Source organism: Rana temporaria, chromosome 3 (genome assembly GCF_905171775.1).
Source record: "Rana temporaria chromosome 3, aRanTem1.1, whole genome shotgun sequence".
Classification (NCBI taxonomy): domain Eukaryota; kingdom Metazoa; phylum Chordata; class Amphibia; order Anura; family Ranidae; genus Rana; species Rana temporaria.
In genome coordinates, this window is record NC_053491.1 from 446,583,621 (window position 1) to 446,601,122 (window position 17,502).

A 17,502-nucleotide genomic window follows, 5' to 3' on the forward strand; every position below is an offset into this window, starting at 1 on the left:
CCGTCATTGGTGTGGGTGGGAGGAATTGGGCCCGTCATTGGTGTGGGTGGGAGGAATTGGGCCCGTCATTGGTGTGGGAGGAATTGGGCCCCGTCATTGGTGTGGGTGGGAGGAATTGGGCCCCGTCATTGGTGTGGGTGGGAGGAATTGGGCCCCGTCATTGGTGTGGGTGGGAGGAATTGGGCCCCGTCATTGGTGTGGGAGGAATTGGGCCCCGTCATTGGTGTGGGTGGGAGCAATTGGGCCCCGTCATTGGTGTGGGTGGGAGCAATTGGGCCCCGTCATTGGTGTGGGTGGGAGCAATTGGGCCCCGTCATTGGTGTGGGTGGGAGCAATTGGGCCCCGTCATTGGTGTGGGTGGGAGCAATTGGGCCCCGTCATTGGTGTGGGTGGGAGCAATTGGGCCCCGTCATTGGTGTGGGTGGTAGGAATTGGGCCCCGTCATTGGTGTGGGTGGGAGGAATTGGGGGCCCCGTCATTGGTGTGGGTGGTAGGAATTGGGCCCCGTCATTGGTGTGGGTGGTAGGAATTGGGCCCCGTCATTGGTGTGGGTGGTAGGAATTGGGCCCCGTCATTGGTGTGGGTGGGAGGAATTGGGGGCCCCGTCATTGGTGTGGGTGGTAGGAATTGGGCCCCGTCATTGGTGTGGGTGGTAGGAATTGGGCCCCGTCATTGGTGTGGGTGGGAGGAATTGGGGGCCCCGTCATTGGTGTGGGTGGGAGGAATTGGGCCACAGTTTGGAGATCACTGCTCTAAACTAATGACTCTTAAAGTGGTTGTAAACCCTCCTTCCTGACTTTTACCTATAGGTAAGCCTAGAATAAGTAGTGGAAATATCTCCTAAACATGCGCTGTTTAGGACATATTTTTCTTGTAGTGCGCTGATGATGCCATCGGCGCATGTGCTGTGAAGAAACAGACCTCCATGCCATTTCTTCCCTAACGTGTGCCGTGACTGACAGCTCCTGCACGCTTGCGGGAGTGACGTCACGCTTCTCCGGCCAGTCACAGAGCGGGAGTCCGAGGCCTCGGAAAGTAAGAGGCGAAGATGGATGCGGCCTGCACAGGGGACAGCGCGGGATTCGTTTGCAGGTAAATGTCACATAATGGGCTAGTATGCATACAATGCATACTAGCCTATTATGCTTTTCATTTGCAGGGAGCAAAAGAGAAAGTATGTTCTCTTTTTAAACGGAGGTCTGCCGGTCTTCTTTATTTAAAAATAAAAAATAAAATTATATTTAGTCAGCAGCTACAAATACTGCAGCTGCTGACTTTTAAAATAAGGATACTTGCCTGTCCAGCGAGCCCGCAATGTCGGCACCCAAGGCCGACCCGTCCCTCGGATGCTGATGTCACCATCTTCGGTAAGGGAATCGGGAAGTGAAGCCTTGTGGCTTCACTTCCCGGTTTCCTACTGCGCATGCGCGAGTCGCAATCAAAATATTCCTCGCTGTCTTCTGGGACCCGTGTGTCTCCCAGAAGGCAGGGGGGGTGGAAACGGGAAGTGGCGCAACCCCTGCGGGGGGGGGGGGGTCTATGCTTGGAAATGGGTGCAAATACCTGTATTATACAGGTATCTGCACCCCCTCCCCCCCTGAAAGGTGCCAAATGTGACATTTTTGTATGGACCTCCGCTTTAAGGGTTTTTTAAAAGTAAAGTTTGTTGCCTTTTCAGAATTGGGGGCACACAGTTTTAAGTTTGGTGTAACGGTCAGGGGTTAACACCGTTACGATATTCCATTCCACCAACCCAGGACAGCTTATCGACACTCCACAATCCAGCAGACAGGACCCATTGGATTTTCCCCCATAATAACGAGACACAGCTCTGTTCTCTGGTTCCAAACAGACTGACTTTAATGGTAAACTCAGATTTGTTATATACAGTTAGAAGCCCCAAGAAACAATGGCTTAACTCCACCCACAGCATAACACAATGGGTGCCCAATACACATTCCTTTAGATAATGACATTCAGATAATCTACATCAGTGGTCTCCAAACTGCGGCCCGAGGGCCAGATGCGGCCCGTTGCTTGCCCTTATTCGGCCCTTGGAGCACTCTCCCTCCCACTGATACGAGACACTATTCTGCCATCTGACACCGACAATGGAGCACCATTTCTCCCACTGACACCACTAATGGGGCACTATTCCTCCCTATGATACTAGCAAATGGGGCACTATTCCTCCCCCTGATACCAGATGTTTTCTCCCACTGATGCCAGGAAATTTTTAACTCTCGCTGGCCAAAGTCCGGCCCTCCAAGAGTCTGAAGGACAATAAATCGGCCCTTTGTTTAGAATGTTTGGAGACCCCTGATCTACATGAACTAATTACTAGTCATTTACCCAGACGTTCTGACTCTGCGATAAGCTATTCTCACCTGATACACAATACACATTCCTTTGTAGACGTAATTGACATGCTAATCCACTACAGCTGAAAAGTCAGCCATCTGACCTTTCAGACTGCCAACCCCCAACACATCTATCATTCATAGACTTTCACACAATGAAATATCTTAGGTGCCAGACTCAATTAACACCTCAACAGTATGTGTCCCCTCATGAATGAGTCCCTCTCCTATTGACCTGTTGGGGTCAGAATTAACCACTTGTAATATTTCAAGATTTCCTGCAATACATGAATTATCATTACTGTCCCATCTCATGTAATCCGAGATATAATTTCTCAGTCATCCTATGCCCCTATTGGACATAGGGTGACCCTAGACCCAAAAGTCATTGGTGAAGCTGGCACAGGAGTACCCCACATCCTTCAAAAGTCTCTGGGTATCACGGGCCATTCCGTTACATTTGGTATCTATTTACTCGGTGAAAGCTCATCTTTTTTTATTGTACCAAAAAATGGGTAATATATTGTGTTTTTTCTGCACTAAAGTTATCTCTTTAGTAAATTGTTTTACACTAAGGGTTATATAAAAATCATAAATTATTGCATTAATATCACGTGACATAAAATTTTTGACTACAACCATTTTATTCTCCAGGGTGTCTGCTTTAGGAAAATTTATTTGGTGGTTTTAATGTTTTATGTTCTAAGCGCATTCTCCAATGCGGATAAGACCAGTAAAAGCTCAATTCTGATTTTATATGAATTTGTGCATTTTTCTTTCACTTGGCGAATAAATGTGAATGTCTTTTTTGACTTTTAACCATAGATGGGCTTTGATGGCTTGTTCTTCGGCCGTCTGGATTATCAGGATAAAACCAATCGAGAAAAGGCCCGGCAAATGGAGATGGTTTGGCGAGCGAGTGATGATTTAGAAATGCCCAGTGCTGATCTCTTTACTGGTCAGTAAACGGATATCGGAATTAAATTTTTTTTTGTTCAACCTTTTATTTTGAGTGTGCTTAGGCTAACTACCACCTGAGGCGGCCATTCTTGCCACCTCTCACCCTTTGCCATCCTGCGTTTCCTGCAGACCTGTGGGCTGCCGTTGTTGACTATTTTTAGGAGTTCAGGGATGCCGTCCTGTCCTGGCATCATTGCCTGGTGAGCCCCTGACCTAGAACAAGCAAGAAGCATAGGAGCTAAGACTTTTCACGCTTCATTAGCTGCATGCCTACTCCAAGTCAGTGACTCCCTAGGCATGGGCGTCTGCTAAGGCAGTGACGATACACAGACGCATTTAACCCTTTCTTCAAACGCTAGCGAGGGTTAAAAGTGCCCCGCTAGCGGCTGAATAGCGCTGCTAAAACTATGGCTTTTTAGCTGCACTTTACAGACAACGCGGCCAGCTTCACTCCATGCCCATATAAATATAGCCTAGAGAATGTACAGACCCCCCCCCTTCAGCACAGATGGACCCCTCCATTTAGCACAGACCCCTCCATTCAGCACAGACCCCTCCATTCAGCGAGACTCTTCAACACCACCTCTATTTTTCCAGAGGGGGTCAATTGCCCCCCCCCCTTGCCCTATGGAGCGGACGCCCATGTCCCTAGGTGGTGAGGTCAGGATGAAGGTGACAGCCTCAGGTCAGCAGTGTCAGCCCCCATATCTTCTATCCTTCCTTGTTCCCCATGACCCAATAATAAAATAAATATGTAGGCTGCCATGATTGACATCCTTATGAAAAGCCGGCTGCGCTTCATATTGATCCTTTTGGCTTCAATACGTATTGCTGACCTGGAACAAGCATGAAGAATGGGCATTGCACAGAACAGTTTAAGTGGTTGTAAACCCTCACATAAACCCAGTAAAGTGACTGGCCTTGTGTGATGCACAGAGGTGAAACCAAGCCTCTTGCATTAGTTGTACCTGTTTTTCTGCCACTGCTCTCCTCTACAAAGTACAACATTTCTTAGCTTCAGAGGGCAAGGGGTAGGGATCTGACGCCACACACTACACAGCATCAGCATGGAGATGAGTGTAATCTGAGACCTGAGTGGAGTTAAAGGACACCACCCACCCTACAGTTTCATGGGGAAACGTGCACAGCTGAGAATGTCATTCACTTGCTCTGTAATGGAGGGGTGAGGAGTGCCGTCTCCCAGGATTATGTGTGTTGGTGTATAGAATGTCAAAAGTGACTTATGCAGATATCGGAGGAATGAGAAAGGAAAGCAAAATCATGCTAGGCACATTGTATAGGGCCAAGTACACCCTATAGAATTAAATGCTTTGTTCATATTTCATGCCAGAGGTTTACAATCGCTTTAAGATTTTTCACACTTCACTAGCTGCATGCTTGTTCCAGGTCAGTAAGTGATTAAGTAGTGAGAACAGATAATGAGTCTCAGAACCTGTGCGTCAGCCTGACAGTGCCATCCCCCATATTTTGGTTTCCTGTGTAACCTAGAACCCTGTCATTAATAATATATAGATTGTCCACATTGCCATCCTTATGACTAGCCTACTGGCTGCCATATTGATCCTTTTTGTCTTCAGTACTTTTCACTGACCTGAGGCCAACTACAACAGTGAGCTCTTGGTTTTTATATTTCAAGGGTAGGCAACCTCTGAAATCCAGCTGTGGTAATGCCCTGGCCTCTGGGATTGATGCTTGTGACTGTCAGGCTTGCAATGCCTCATGGGACTTGTAGTTCTACAACATCTGGAGTGCCTAGGTTGTCTACCCCTGGTATACTTGGTAAGCTAGAACAGGGGTCTCCAAACTTTCTAAACAAAGGGCCAGTTTACTGTCTTTCAGGCTTTAGGGGGGCCGGACTGTGCCCAGCGGGAGTATAACATTTTCCTGGAGTCACTGGAAGTAAACAGTGTCCCCTCTTTGGTATCATTGGGACTAATAGTGTCCCATCATTGGTGTCGGTAGAAAGAATAGTGACCCATCAATGGTGTCGGTAGAAAGAATAGTGACCCATCAATGGTGTCGGTAGAAAGAATAGTGACCCATCAATGGTGTCGGTAGAAAGAATAGTGACCCATCAATGGTGTCGGTAGAAAGAATAGTGACCCATCAATGGTGTCGGTAGAAAGAATGGTGACCCATCATTGGTGTCAGTAGAAAGAATAGTGACCCATCATTGGTGTCGGTAGAAAGAATAGTGACCCATCAATGGTGTCGGTAGAAAGAATAGTGACCCATCATTGGTGTCGGTAGAAAGAATAGTGACCCATCATTGGTGTCGGTAGAAAGAATAGTGACCCATCATTGGTGTCGGTAGAAAGAATAGTGACCCATCATTGGTGTCGGTAGAAAGAATAGTGACCCATCATTGGAATAGTTAAAGAGGAAGCAATATCTAACGAGTGGACATTGATGGTCAGACTTTCAGGCCAAGGAAGTAGATTTAAAAAAGTTCAATTTAATAGCATATAAATACAAAACAATAATACAAAATAATATTACAAAAAATTACTATTAGCCACTGTATATTCCTCAGAAGTCGCCAACGCACGTTTCGCCGTGGGGCTTCTTCAGGACGAAGACGAGGAATGCATGTTTAGCAGAAAAACAGATTTTTATCTGTAATGATACAGTGTAAAGGGTTAATAACATATATATAAAAAAGAAAAAATTAATTAAAAAAATGAATGTCTTAATGTATAATTACATGACAGATGGTCCTTCAGCGGAAATATCCATGAGGCACATATGATACACAGTAAACGACAGCACACGTCGAAAGTGAAGTTTTGGCAGGAATTTTCACACACCACACCAGGGATCTAATTTTAACAAAGATATGTATATACATACTAAATAAGTCCTTAATTTCATGGTAGTCAATGTCCTCAATGCGTATACAGACATAGAAAAAACAGAGAGAGCATACAATAGAAATTAAGATACAGCCAGAGTATATATATGTGAAGAAAAAAGAAAGCAAGACAGAAAACAACAGATATGTCTATCATGATAATACTAAGGATATATAGCATTTATGGTGTAATATCACAGAAAATCACCTTAGGTGACCAATAAAGGTCAAACGAATGGTCCGTGGATTTCAGGGTTAGAAAATCCCAGGCAGAGTACACAGCTCAAAAAGACTGTGGTTATAAGAACAGAAAAAAAGAGAGAAAGAAAAAAATATATATAAATAAAGATAAGAATAAATATAAAAAGCCCCATTATTAGCAGCCAAATTTGTTAGATTGTAAATAAAATAAATTAAACAAGAGCCTTGATTCACCTAATTAGGATGGTCTCGGGCTTACTGGGACAGCAGAGAATGGCCACAATACACAGCATATGAATCCAATTATGGAAATGTTTAAGCCGGTAACGCCGTCAGTAGACAGACACTGCAGTCAATGCAAGAGGCCTACGAGTGAGAAAAGATAAAATAAGAATGTAACAATCAGCACTCACATGGAACGCCAAAGGAATGTCTAGGGGCACACAGATAGCAGCACTTGCCACAAAGCAGCGTGTATGACAGATGTCTGTGTCCCAGGGTGTACACAAGGCAACACAAAGCGGATGCACCTGTGTCTCCCTTAAATAGAGCACATTCCTGCGTCGACATACGACGTATGACGTCATTAGAGCGCGCCGACTCGTTCAGGCGGCGCATAAACAAGTCGCGATTTTCGACGGGACAGCGGAACAGATCTTATAGTATAGCCGTGGATCACGGCCAAACACTAGCTTATAAAGAGGCACATGTATGTAGGATTAGGCCACTGGCCATAGTCGGGCATAGACCAAAAGAACCGGACTATAAGTAAAGGGCTCATATAACAGTTGGCTGGCAAAATGAAAAATAAATATAAAAATAGTACTTAAAGCGGATGTGCCACTAAAAAAATATATTAAAAGCCAGCAGCTACAAATACTGCAGCTGCTGACTTTTAATATAAGGACACTTACCTGTCCTGGAGTCCAGCGCCGATCGCAGCAGATGACGAGCCGATCGCTCGTCACCCTGCTGCTCCCCCCTCCATCCTCGGTGAGGGAACCAGGAAGTGAAGCGCTCCGGCTTCACTGCCCGGTTCCCTACGGCGCATGCGCGAGTCGCGCTGCGCCCGCCGATTGGCTCCCGCTGTGTGCTGGGAGCCGAGTGTTCCCAGCATACAACGGGGGACGGACGGGAAGCAAGGAAAAAACCCGTCCTTTGCCCGTATCGTAGGGCCGGAAGTGGGTGCAGATACCTGTCTGTAGACAGGTATCTGCACCCCCCTCCCCCCTGAAAGGTGTCAAATGTGACACCGGAGGGGGGGAGGGTGCCGATCAGCGGGACTCCACTTTAGAGTGGAGATCCGCTTTAAACGATCTTAAGCTTGCCATCATGTGGACAAATAGGGACAGCACATCCTATGTTAATAAGCACAGTGTGCCAAACTAGGATATAGAATGGGTGATTGTATAGACATGAGAGATAGACTGAGTAAAAAGAAAAGGAGAGTATTTTCACACATAGAGGACAACGAGTATTCCATGAGTAAATGTAATAGAACTAAAATCAAAATATATAGAAATTAATTCCTGGTTTATCGTTGCGGAGCCAAAACATAAAAAAGTAATTTGGTGATATATCACAACAGTATCTATAAACACTTCCTATAAACAGCACAAAGTCCCATCCATAGGGTGAGGCTGGTCAAATATGCCCCCGGTACATCCATGGAGGGCCAAGCAGTCAAGCAATCAACAGAGAGACATCCATAAGTCTAAAATTATTCATCAATAGATTGTGTATGTATGTACAAAGACGTATAGTTACACATTACTCCCTGGGTTGGTATGGTAGTCCCATTACCATTGTATTAATAGATAGCACAAATCATACATTTTATTATTATTTATAGAAAGGACAAATGGTATTCAACAAAAATATCAAACATATATTCTTCTTATTTAAGATCTTCCCAATCATTGTTCACATTTTGATTATATAGAACATCCATATACATTTTTATAGTCTGAGCATAGCCCGTCCCAGTTGTAATAAGTGGGAGAGGTTTAGCCTAGATGTTGTTGTAGGTTTGCAGGGTTGATGATGACAACCTCACAGTGACATGCATGGTAGGGGGTAAGTAGATTATCAGAAAACTTGTTTGGAGATCATTAGACATGTAGAAATGGTTTAAAACTCAGTGAGTCATTTAGCCCTGGCCAACAGTTTGCCTTTGAGGCGATAGATCCATTGAGTTTCACGCTGTAGGACTTTCTGATCGAAGTTGCCACCTCTGGGGTCCTCGGTTACGCAGTCCAAAACCGAAAAATTTATTTGGGGGGTTACATAGCCGTGTGTAAAGGCAACATGGTACCCCATGGTCTTATTCAGTAGACCATTGGTAATGTAGTACATGTGGTCTTTAACCCGTTTCCATAAGGGGCGGATGGTTTTGCCCACATAGAAGCAACCACAGGTACAGAAAATAATGTATATAACCCTTTGGGTTTGACACGTGACGTGTTTATGTAATTTGTGTGTTTCCCCATTGGGAAGATGAATGGTCTGACCCTCCTTAATTAGGTAGCAGAAATTGCAGTGCCCACATCTAAAGAGGCCCGGTGTTTCTGACAAACCTGTGATAGGCTTGCAGTAAGTACTCTTTACCAGACGATCTCTAACCGATGTGGACCGTCTGAATGTAATATTAGGATTTTTGGCCACATATTTGGAGAGAGTTACATCTGCCGTAATTAGGTGCCAATGTCTTTGAATGAGCTGACGAATTTGGACATGTTGGTCCGAAAAGGTCGTGATGAATCGCATCACGGCATTGTCAGACTTCTTTTTGTTAACATTACTTTTAAGCAGAGTGCTCGCTCTATCTCTTCCAGCAGCTCGATTAAATGCCGCCTTTAAACAGGATCTGCTATACCCTCTCATGATGAGTCTGGTGTAAAGCTTATCTGATTCACTTTTAAATCTCCCATTATCTGAGCAATTTCGACGTAGTCGAAGGTACTGGCTGTACGGTATGCTCCTTAGTAGTGGAGCCGGATTGGCACTGGCTGCGTGTAAAAGAGTGTTACCCGCAGTGGGTTTACGATATAAAGATGTTTGTATGCCATTGACCTCGTCGACATAGATCAGTATGTCCAGGAAGGCAATGGCCAAATCACTATGATTCATAGTAAATTTTTTAATTAAATTCGTTGCAATTCAAAAAACTTATAAATGCAAGCAGATCATCTACTGTACCCGTCCAAAACATCAGCACATCATCGATGTATCGAAACCAGCTTAAAGCGGTGGTTCCCCTAAAAATAAAATGTTAACATTGCCTTTCCCAAATAAATTACGATTAGAATCGGCCGGTTTTATTAAAAAAAAAAGGTCCGTACATACCGTTTGTTAGATTCGTTACCACCGCCACTTCCGGGTACGATGCTGGCGGTGGGCATTCCTAATTGATGGACAGGCGACCGACGCATACATCGCGTCACGAGATGCCGAAAGAAGCCGAACGTCGGTGCGCATGCGCCGTATAGAGCCGCACCGACGTTCGGCTTCTTTCGGCATCTCGTGACGCGATGTATGCGTCGGTCGGATGCCTGTCCATCAATTAGGAATGCCCACCGCCAGCATCGTACCCGGAAGTGGCGGTGGGAACGAATCTAACAAACGGTATGTACGGACCTTTTTTTTTAAATAAAACCGTCCGATTCTAATCGTAATTTATTTGGGAAAGGCAATGTTAACATTTTATTTTTAGGGGAACCACCGCTTTAATATAAATGATAAAAAGTAGGTGTTAGAATCAGAAGAAAAAAGTTTTCGCTCCCACCCCCCCAGGTACAGGTTCGCGTAACTAGGGGCACATGAGGTGCCCATAGCGACTCCCTGTACCTGGAGGAGGTGGGACCCATCAAAAGAAAACACATTTTTCGTAAGGATGTGGGAGAGAGATTTAAGCACAAAACCATTAAGTTTATCCATTTTTGGTCCCTTTTCGGCAAGGAAGTTGGAAATAATTTGGAGACCTTTATTATGTGGTATAGATGAATACAGGGCTTCCACATCTATTGAGACCAATAGGCAGCCATCAGGCACCGTTAGTCCATCAATGGTTCTAAGTAAATCGGGCGTGTCTTGAATATAGGAAGGTAATGAGGTCACATGTGGCCTAAGGTATTGGTCAATAAATACACTTGCTCTTTCAGTTTTAGAGCCGACTCCCGATATAATGGGGCGGCCTGGTGGATGTAGTAGGTTTTTGTGCGTTTTTGGTAGCGCATAAAAAGTGGGGATTCTGGGGTGTGGGACCTGGATACCATCAAAGATAGCTTTGGTGATAGACCCGTCAAAAAGTGCCAACTGTAATAGGTCGTCAAATTGCTGATTGAATTTAGCGATGATCTCTTTATTGATTGGTAAGTACCATGTGCGGTTTTTCAAAATATCCCAGCACATAGAAAGAATAGTGACCCATCATTGGTGTCGGTAGAAAGAATAGTGACCCATCATTGGTGTCGGTAGAAAGAATAGCGACCCATCATTGGTGTTAGTGGGAAGAAAAGTGCTCCATTGTCAGTGGCAGAAACTATGCCCCACTGTTGCTGACAGTGGGGGGGAATAATGGTCCAAGGGCCGGATAAAAGCAAGCAAAGAGCTGCATCTGGCCCCCGGGCCACAGTTTGGAGACTACTGAGCTAGAACATGAAGTCGTGGAATCGGCATAACCGCTGACGTTTCCATAAAAAGCTTGGCTTGTCTATAACAAGCTTATTGGCAATAGTAACTGACTGTCTCCATTAATCAATGTGTTTTCTGTCCCCGCAGGGGTACTTCCAAATGGTTACAACCCCCCAGATGGCTTCTGCTGGGATCAGCTGTGCAGTGACATGCCAATCATGGACGACTCAAAACTAGAAGATTATAACGTAGATGTCGTGTTGGCCAATTTCCTGGCAGCTGTAAATGTCCAGGTATCGTAGAAGGACTGTGTACAAGAATTATGCTGTGTACACATACCGTGGTGTAGTATTGTCAGGGGGGGAAGGGTTGTGTATGCTTCCTGGAACTGTCATGGTGCTGAAGCTCCTCAACTGTTATTTTTCTCCTGCCAGGCATCAAGGTACCAATCGAATCACCTCGTTATGACGATGGGCTCAGATTTTCAATACGAAAATGCCCTCCCGTGGTTTAAGAACATGGACAAACTCATCAGTCTAGTAAATGCTCAGGTGAGATGAGTCACGGCTATCGCAAAACTAGTGCTCTACTGGTGCATAGATTTAAAGGGTTGTAGTTTTTTCCTTTTTGGGGGCTATTCACATTGTGTTGCATTATTGCACATACTCCAGCTCAACACTTTTTTATTGTGCTTATTTTATTTATTTTATTACTTTTATTAGTGTGTGTACGTTACAGCAAAAATAATCGTATTCCATGTACAGTGGGTAAAATAATTACCCTGCAGTTTTTGTAAGTTTGCCCACTTACAAAGAAATGAAGGGTCTGTAATACAGTGTTTCTCCAAAAATAAGACCTAGTATAATTTTCCAGGAGGGCTGCAATATAAGCCCTATCCCGAAAATAAGCCCTAGTTTCAAAAGCTTGTAAAATCCTATAATCCACTCTATTACAGTAGTATATCATGTACAATGTGTGTGTTTCTGTAATTTGTAGCGGGTCACAAACGCGCAGAGCGGCGTTACAAAGAAGGTATTTGGCACAATTATATTACAGAAACACACACATTGTACATTATATACTACTGTAATAGTGGATTATAGGATTTTACAAGCATTTTAACTCAGTTCACACTGGGGATTCCTGACAGGCAGGGAGAGAAGACAGCACATTACATGGTAAGACCTACCCCGAAAATAAGCCCTACTGTCTTTTTTTGCCAAAATTAATATACAACCCGGGCTTATTTTCGGGGAAACACGGTGTTGTTGTTGTTGTTGTTGTTGTTGTTGTTGTTGTTGTTGTTGTTATTATTATTAATCATTTTAAATGATGGACAGAATATATCAACCAAAAATCCATAAAAAACCCATGATACAAATGTTATAGGTGAGTAAAATTAGTATTTGATCCCCTACCAGCAATGAGTTACAGTATGTGGTACACAGATCAGTCCTGTCAATTCAGGAAGGTGCGCCTAACGATAATTCGTTATAAAAGACACCTGTCCACAGAATCTTTCTTCTATTCAAACCTCACCATCATGGGTAAGACCAAAGAGCTTTCAAAGGACATCAGGGACAAGACTGCAGACCTGCATAAGTCTGAAATGGGTTACAAGACCATCAGCAAAAAGCTTGGCGAGGAGACAAATGCTGTAGCGATTATTCGCCAATGGAAGAAATACAAAATAACCATCAATCCCCCTCGGTCTGGAGCTCCATGAAAGATTTTTCCTCATGTAGAAGGGATGATCATGAGAAATGTGAGGGATCAGCCCAGAACTACACAAGAGGAGCTTGTAAATGATCTCAAGGTAGTTGGGACAACAGTTGCCAAACAAACCGTTGGTAACACAATACGCCGCCATGGATTAAAACCCTGCAGCGCCCCCTTCTCATGAAGGCACATGTACAACCTGTCTGAAGTATTCCAATAAACATCTAAATCGGGGGTCTCAAACTCAAATTACCTGAGGGCCACAAGACAAGTTTTCATATGCCATGGGGGGCCGCATTCAAACTTCAAAAACAACAGTACTGGTGTCAGCGAACACATTATTAACCCCCAGCACTGGTGTCAGCGAGCGCATTATTACCACCAGCACATTCAGTAAGGCAGGGTTTGAAAAATTTGCTTGGAATCTAGGAGCCAGCTAAAAAAATTAGGAGCCAGAAAACGCACCCCGTCCCGACGAGCTTGCGCGCAGAAGCGAACACATACGCGAGCAGCGCCCGCATATGTAAACGGTGTTCAAACCACACATGTGAGGTATCGCCGCGATTGGTAGAGCGAGAGCAATAATTCTAGAACTAGACCTCCTCTGTAACTTAAAACATGCAACCTGTAGATTTTTTTTTTAAACGTCGCCTATGAAGATTTTAAAGGGTAAAAAAGTTTGACGGCATTCCACGAGCGGACGCAATTTTGAAGCGTGACATGTTTGGTATGAATTTACTTGGCGTAACATTATCTTTCATAATGTTAAAAAAAATGGCGATCACTTTACTGTTTTATTTTTTAATTAAAAAATGTGTAATTTTTTCCCAAAAAAGTGCGCTTGTAAGACCGCTGCGCAAATACGGCGTAACAAAGTATTGCAACGATCGCCATTTTATTCTCTAGGGTGTTAGGATAAAAAAAATATATAATGTTTGGGGGTTCTAATTAGAGGGAAGACGATGGCAGTGAAAATAGTGTAAAATGACATTAGAATTGCTGTTTAACTTGTAATGCTTAACTTGTAATACCAACGGCCACCACCAGATGGCGCCAGCTCACATCTGGTGGTAATAACTTGTAATACCAACGGCTCACCACCAGATGGCGCCAGCTCACAAAAAAAAAAATCCCTCTTTGCTCCCCCCACTTCCGCCCTGCTTGCGGGCCATTTATAACTGGTCCGCGGGCCGCAAATGGCCCGCGGGCCGGTACTTTGAGACCACTGATATACGGTAATTATTTTCCTCACTGTATGCATCAAATTTTTTTTTTTTGGCGTTTGTAGATCTAGCCTTGGTTTTTCAATCGCTCAGAAATACCTGGTGATCCTCACACTTCCCCACCTCCCCTTTTTAGATTCTGACCACACTGAGCATGGAAGCAGATCTGTGCTGGCTTGGTCAGTTTGCATCTCTTTCCTCTTTTGGCGTTGCATATCCTGTAATCCGTCATTCCCTCCGCCCAACCCTGCTGTGTGACGGCGACTGAAAGCGGGAGCCCTGCCGTCCTATCAAACTATACTAATTATGACGGATCAGTTACTGGGGGTGGCCTTGGAACTGGAGAGACCAGGCCTGACCTACACTTGGCGAGAAGCTGAGACCTTACGTAAGAGATCTAAAATCCAATGTGTCTGCAAGGGTACATAGACAGCATTTCGTTTGATACTGGGTCCCTGCAAAGCAGAAATGTTGTTAAAATGTTTTAGACCTGTTCAGAGTAACTTTAGTAACTATAAAGTTATAGCTTTCTTGAAACAACATATTGTTACCATTTAACCACTTAAGGACCGCCGCATGTACATATACGTCGGCAGAATGGCACGTACAGGCACATTGGCGTACCTGTACGTCCCTGCCTAGACGTGGGTCGGGGGTCCGATCGGGGCCCCCCCCGGTACTTGCGGCGGTCCCCGTGGCTGTCCGAGCGATCCGGGATGAGGGGGCGGCCGTTCGTTTTTGTCCGCCCCCTCCGGATCGCTCCCAGCCAATCCGCGCGCTCCCCCCGCGTGTCGCTTCCTCTGCCTGTGTAAACACAGGAAGGGGGAAGTGATGTAATCTCTCCTCTCGGCGGTATTTTCAACCGCCGCTGAGGAGAGAAGACATCGCACAGTGAGTCTGCACAACACTACACTGACACCAGGACACATAGGCACATTTAATCCCCCCACCCCCCTGTCACAGTGTCACTGAATGCAGTGATCATATATGTACTGATCACTGTATTTAGTGTCAGTGTGACAGTTAGTGCGACAGGCAGTTAGTGCTAGGTCCAGGGTAGCCCCGTACACCCCCCCCCCCAATAAAGTTTTAACCCCTTGATCACCGCCCTTGTTAACCCTTTCACTTCCTATTGCCAGTGTCACTAAGCGATCATTTTTCTGATCGCTGTGTTAGGCTGCATTCACACTATAGCGTACTGAATCGCGGCGTTTTGTCCCGCGAATTGCGGTGGCAAATAGCGGCGTTTTGTATCGCGATTCGCGGCGACAAAACGCTGCGATTGTGAATGCAGCCTGTGACCCCCTCTATGGAGATGGTTCACATCTCCTAGCCGAACGCCGAAAGACACCTGAAAAAAAGGTCCGGGACCTTTTTTCAGGCGTCCGGCGTGGAGATGTGAACCATCTCCATAGAGGGCAATGCTAAAGCATCCCTCTGGCGTGTCGGGGCGGCAGCGGCGTTCACACTACAGGTAGCTCATTATATTTTTTTTTTTTTTTTTTTTTTTTTTTTTACTAAAGACATGTGGCTGAATACATTTTGGCCTAAATGTTTGACTAAAATTTAGTTTATTCAATTTTTCTTATAACAAAAAGTAAAAAATATAGATTTTTTTTAAAAAATGTCGCTTTATTTTTGTATATAGCGCAAAAAATAAAAATCGCAGAGGTGATCAAATACCATCAAAAGAAAGCTCTATTTGTGGGAAGAAAAGGCCGCAAATTTTGTTTGGGAGCCACGTCGCACGACCGCGCAATTGTCTGTTAAAGCGACGCAGTGCCGAATTGTAAAAATGCCTCTGGGCTTTTAGCAGCATATTGGTCCGGTCCTTAAGTGGTTAAAAAAGAAGGAAGTTGGCATAGTCTTTACAATGTGTGTGTGTGTGTGTGTTGTGTTTTATTTTTGGTGTCCTTTTTTTTTTTTTCTCCAGCAAGCAAATGGAAGTAAAGTGAATGTGTTGTACTCCACCCCAAGCTGTTACCTGAGTGCACTGAATAGGGCCAACCTCAGCTGGTGAGCATGGAACTTGCGACATGTTGGTGTGCGTCTCTCCGCATACATGTTATCTCTCTATGTTTTGGACCTGTCTCTGTGTTCCAGGCCAGTGAAGACGGACGACTTCTTCCCATATGCCGATGGAGCTCACAAATTCTGGACGGGATACTTCACCAGCCGCCCAGGCTTCAAGGGCTACGAAAGGCTCAGTAACAACTTTCTGCAGGCAAGTGGACGGCAATAATAGTGTAACGTACTAAAGGAGGTGCTGTCCTTATTGCTCAAAGAACCAATCGCATTTTTCCTTTTTTATTTCTCTAGTTCGCGAAAGTTAAATGTGATTGTTTTGGGCAACAAAGGCAATACTTCCTCGGACATTATTGTAATGATTAAAATGGATAATACTATATCCTTTTCATGGAAACCATGTTTATTATGCCATTAATAGGTCTGTAATCAGCTGGAGGCTTTGACTGGAGCAGCTGCAACACATGGACCATATGGGACCAGCAGCAGCTTGGAGCTCAGTAAGTCTTCTTATCATTCCAGCATCCTGATACATTAAATCAATTCCAAGTCTATCGTAATACAGTAACCCGGCTCCTGAGTGTCTTATTACCCCTGTAATATCTTATTATAGTAACCCAGCTCCCGAGTGTCTTATTACCCCTGTAATATCTTATTATAGTAATCCGGCTCCTGAGTGTCTTATTACCCCTGTAATATCTTATTACAGTAACCCGGCTCCTGAGTGTCTTATTACCCCTGTAATATCTTATTACAGTAACCCGGCTCCTCAGTGTCTTATTACCCCTGTAATATCTTATTAAAGTAACCCGGCTCCTGAGTGTCTTATTACCCCTGTAATATCTTATTACAGTAACCCAGCTCCTGAGTGTCTTATTACCCCTGTAATATCTTATTACAGTAACCCGGCTCCTGTGTGTCTTATTACCCCTGTAATATCTTATTACAGTAACCCAGCTCCTGAGTGTCTTATTACCCCTGTAATATCTTATTACAGTAACCCAGCTCCTGAGTGTCTTATTACCCCTGTAATATCTTATTACAGTAACCCAGCTCCCGAGTGTCTTATTACCCCTGTAATATCTTATTACAGTAACCCAGCTCCCGAGTGTCTTATTACCCCTGTAATATCTTATTATAGTAATCCGGCTCCTGAGTGTCTTATTACCCCTGTAATATCTTATTACAGTAACCCAGCTCCCGAGTGTCTTATTACCCCTGTAATATCTTATTACAGTAACCCAGCTCCCGAGTGTCTTATTACCCCTGTAATATCTTATTACAGTAACCCAGCTCCCGAGTGTCTTATTACCCCTGTAAGATCTATTACAGTAACCCGGCTCCCGAGTGTCTTATTACCCCTGTAATATCTTATTACAGTAACGCAGCTCCTGAATGTCTTATCACCTCCTGATTTATTTTATTTATCTTAGGGCGAGCCATGGGAGTAGCTCAGCATCATGATGCTGTAACGGGCACCGCAAAGCAGCATGTGAATGATGACTATACT

General features: G+C 44.5%; 1 protein-coding gene and 1 long non-coding RNA gene across 2 annotated transcripts in view; one reads left to right on the forward strand and one right to left on the reverse strand.

The window, feature by feature from the left end:
* The window catches only part of MAN2B1 (mannosidase alpha class 2B member 1), a gene marked incomplete at its 3' end in the record, with an annotated part of 64,362 nt that overhangs the window by 10,973 nt on the left and 35,887 nt on the right, over positions 1-17,502 (forward strand). The window contains 7 exon segments of the mRNA XM_040346567.1: positions 3,186-3,318; positions 11,173-11,318; positions 11,460-11,576; positions 15,901-15,983; positions 16,071-16,191; positions 16,414-16,492; positions 17,426-17,502. The exon segment at positions 17,426-17,502 is cut by the window's right edge and continues 33 nt beyond it. Coding sequence (XP_040202501.1) covers positions 3,186-3,318; positions 11,173-11,318; positions 11,460-11,576; positions 15,901-15,983; positions 16,071-16,191; positions 16,414-16,492; positions 17,426-17,502 — 756 coding nt within the window.
* LOC120933375 lies at positions 5,957-7,180 on the reverse strand. The gene is made up of 3 exons (XR_005748081.1): positions 6,628-7,180; positions 6,401-6,484; positions 5,957-6,160 (listed from the first exon to the last, which is right to left on the reverse strand). It is a non-coding gene; the product is annotated as an uncharacterized LOC120933375 (long non-coding RNA).